This window comes from Austrofundulus limnaeus, unplaced genomic scaffold, assembly GCF_001266775.1.
Source record: "Austrofundulus limnaeus strain Quisiro unplaced genomic scaffold, Austrofundulus_limnaeus-1.0 Scaffold968, whole genome shotgun sequence".
NCBI classification, from domain to species: Eukaryota; Metazoa; Chordata; class Actinopteri; order Cyprinodontiformes; family Rivulidae; genus Austrofundulus; species Austrofundulus limnaeus.
Genome location: NW_013953370.1, coordinates 78,928 through 80,613, shown reverse-complemented (window position 1 = coordinate 80,613; position 1,686 = coordinate 78,928). Strand labels below are relative to the sequence as shown.

The 1,686-nt window shown below is 34.0% G+C and overlaps 1 protein-coding gene across 1 annotated transcript in view; it reads left to right on the top strand.

The window, feature by feature from the left end:
- The window catches only part of tbca (tubulin cofactor a), a 23,355-nt gene that overhangs the window by 10,141 nt on the left and 11,528 nt on the right, over positions 1 to 1,686 (top strand). The window contains exon 2 of the mRNA XM_014029898.1: positions 1,154 to 1,259. Coding sequence (XP_013885352.1) covers positions 1,154 to 1,259 — 106 coding nt within the window. The remainder of the gene's footprint in view (positions 1 to 1,153; positions 1,260 to 1,686) is intronic.

Here is a 1,686-nt window from a genome sequence, read left to right as displayed (position 1 = left end):
CATACAAAGCAGAACACAGCTAAATGTATCAAAAGCATGTCTATGTAATATTAGAATTTTATGAGACAATGAATTTTGGTTTTTCATTTTTTTCCCAGTAAGAGATTTTTATTTAATAGAATTTTTGGACAAAAAATCACAATATATTGCTTTGCTTACAGTATCACAATAAATCGCGATATATCGTATTGTGACCCCTCTGTCATGATATGTATCGTATCACCAAATTTTTGCCAACACTCAGCCCTAGTATGTAACAGAACAAGTATTATCTTATACCTTTTAAATTTGTTTTTTTGTTGTTGCATTGAATCATAAATTATAAATTTTACTTTTATAAATGATTTGAAATCTATTTTTTTATTCAATTAAGTAAAAAAAAAAAAACAATTCAAAGGAAGTCACCTGCGGGCCACCAGTTGAATAGCCCTGCGTTAAAGTATGTACTGTGAATGACTCGGGTAATACTACACCACATTTTAACTCAGGTTCTGTAATAATTCACTGCTGTATAATCATTTATGTTATCTGCCCAGCAGTTCATAGAATACTTTGTTTATGGTGCAAAGACACAGACATGGGTAAAACCATTGGTGGCAGGTGATATTAAGCAAAGTAAGAATGAATTGTTTAATGATAGAAAATATAACCCAGTGTATGTTTTAGGTCAAGCTGGATTGGTTAAGCCTGAACACTTTAAATAGATACTTAATTGGCTCATCAATGGCAGGTAAATTAACAAAACTAAACAGATATTTATTTGGTTCTGTTACAAAACAAATGAGTTAAAAAAGGTCAGTATCCAGAGCCAAACATTGTATGTATGATAAAACCATTATTGTGCTGCGATCTGAAGTTTCTCCTCCATCCCAGTTGAAACGATAGACTGATTGTAAGGAGAGGATGTTGTTTGGTGGTTGTTGTTGAGGTGTGTATTTTCCCATCCTGTGGGAGATGATCTCACTGTGACCCTTCAGTCAGTGGAGTCGTACAGAACGTATGAAGATGGATGGGCTTGTGTTTAGAAAGTGACCATCACAGCCCAGCTCAGGCTGCATTGTGTCTCTGTGAGGCTCTCCAGTTGTGTTTGCAGAAACAGCACTGTGTCACTGGCTTTAACCACGTCTTTTCCTCTCTTCTCGTCTCCCTTCAGGCTGGCCAAGGAGGAGGTCGCATACAAAACTGAGGCCAAGAAGCAGGAAGACAAGGTTGAGCGTCTGAAAGCAGAGGGAGAAGACGAGCATGTCATCAAGAAGCAGGTATTCACAACCTACAAGTTAAATTTATAATGAATATATTTGGTGTAAAACAAATATTCATAAAGTGTTGAGTGAAACATGTTTATTGGTTTAGGTTTGCTGAGACTAATAATTTCACATCATTTTGTACTTTGCTATTTTCTGGGCTTGTTGCAAAAGTTTTGGTGGGACATTTTTATTAGGGCTGCAACTAACGATTATTTTAATAATCGATTAATCTGTTGATTATTTTTTCAATTAATCAATTAATCGGCCAAATCATTAAAACACTTAATTACATAAATATGAGTAGATATAAATTCATTTAATTCCTGTATAAATTAGGGATGCAAGTTATTGATTAATAAATTAATCTGAAGTAGATTTATCTTATAGACTAACAGTTAATTAATAAGCAGACATTTTCTTAAAAACCAGAGTTTTCTCT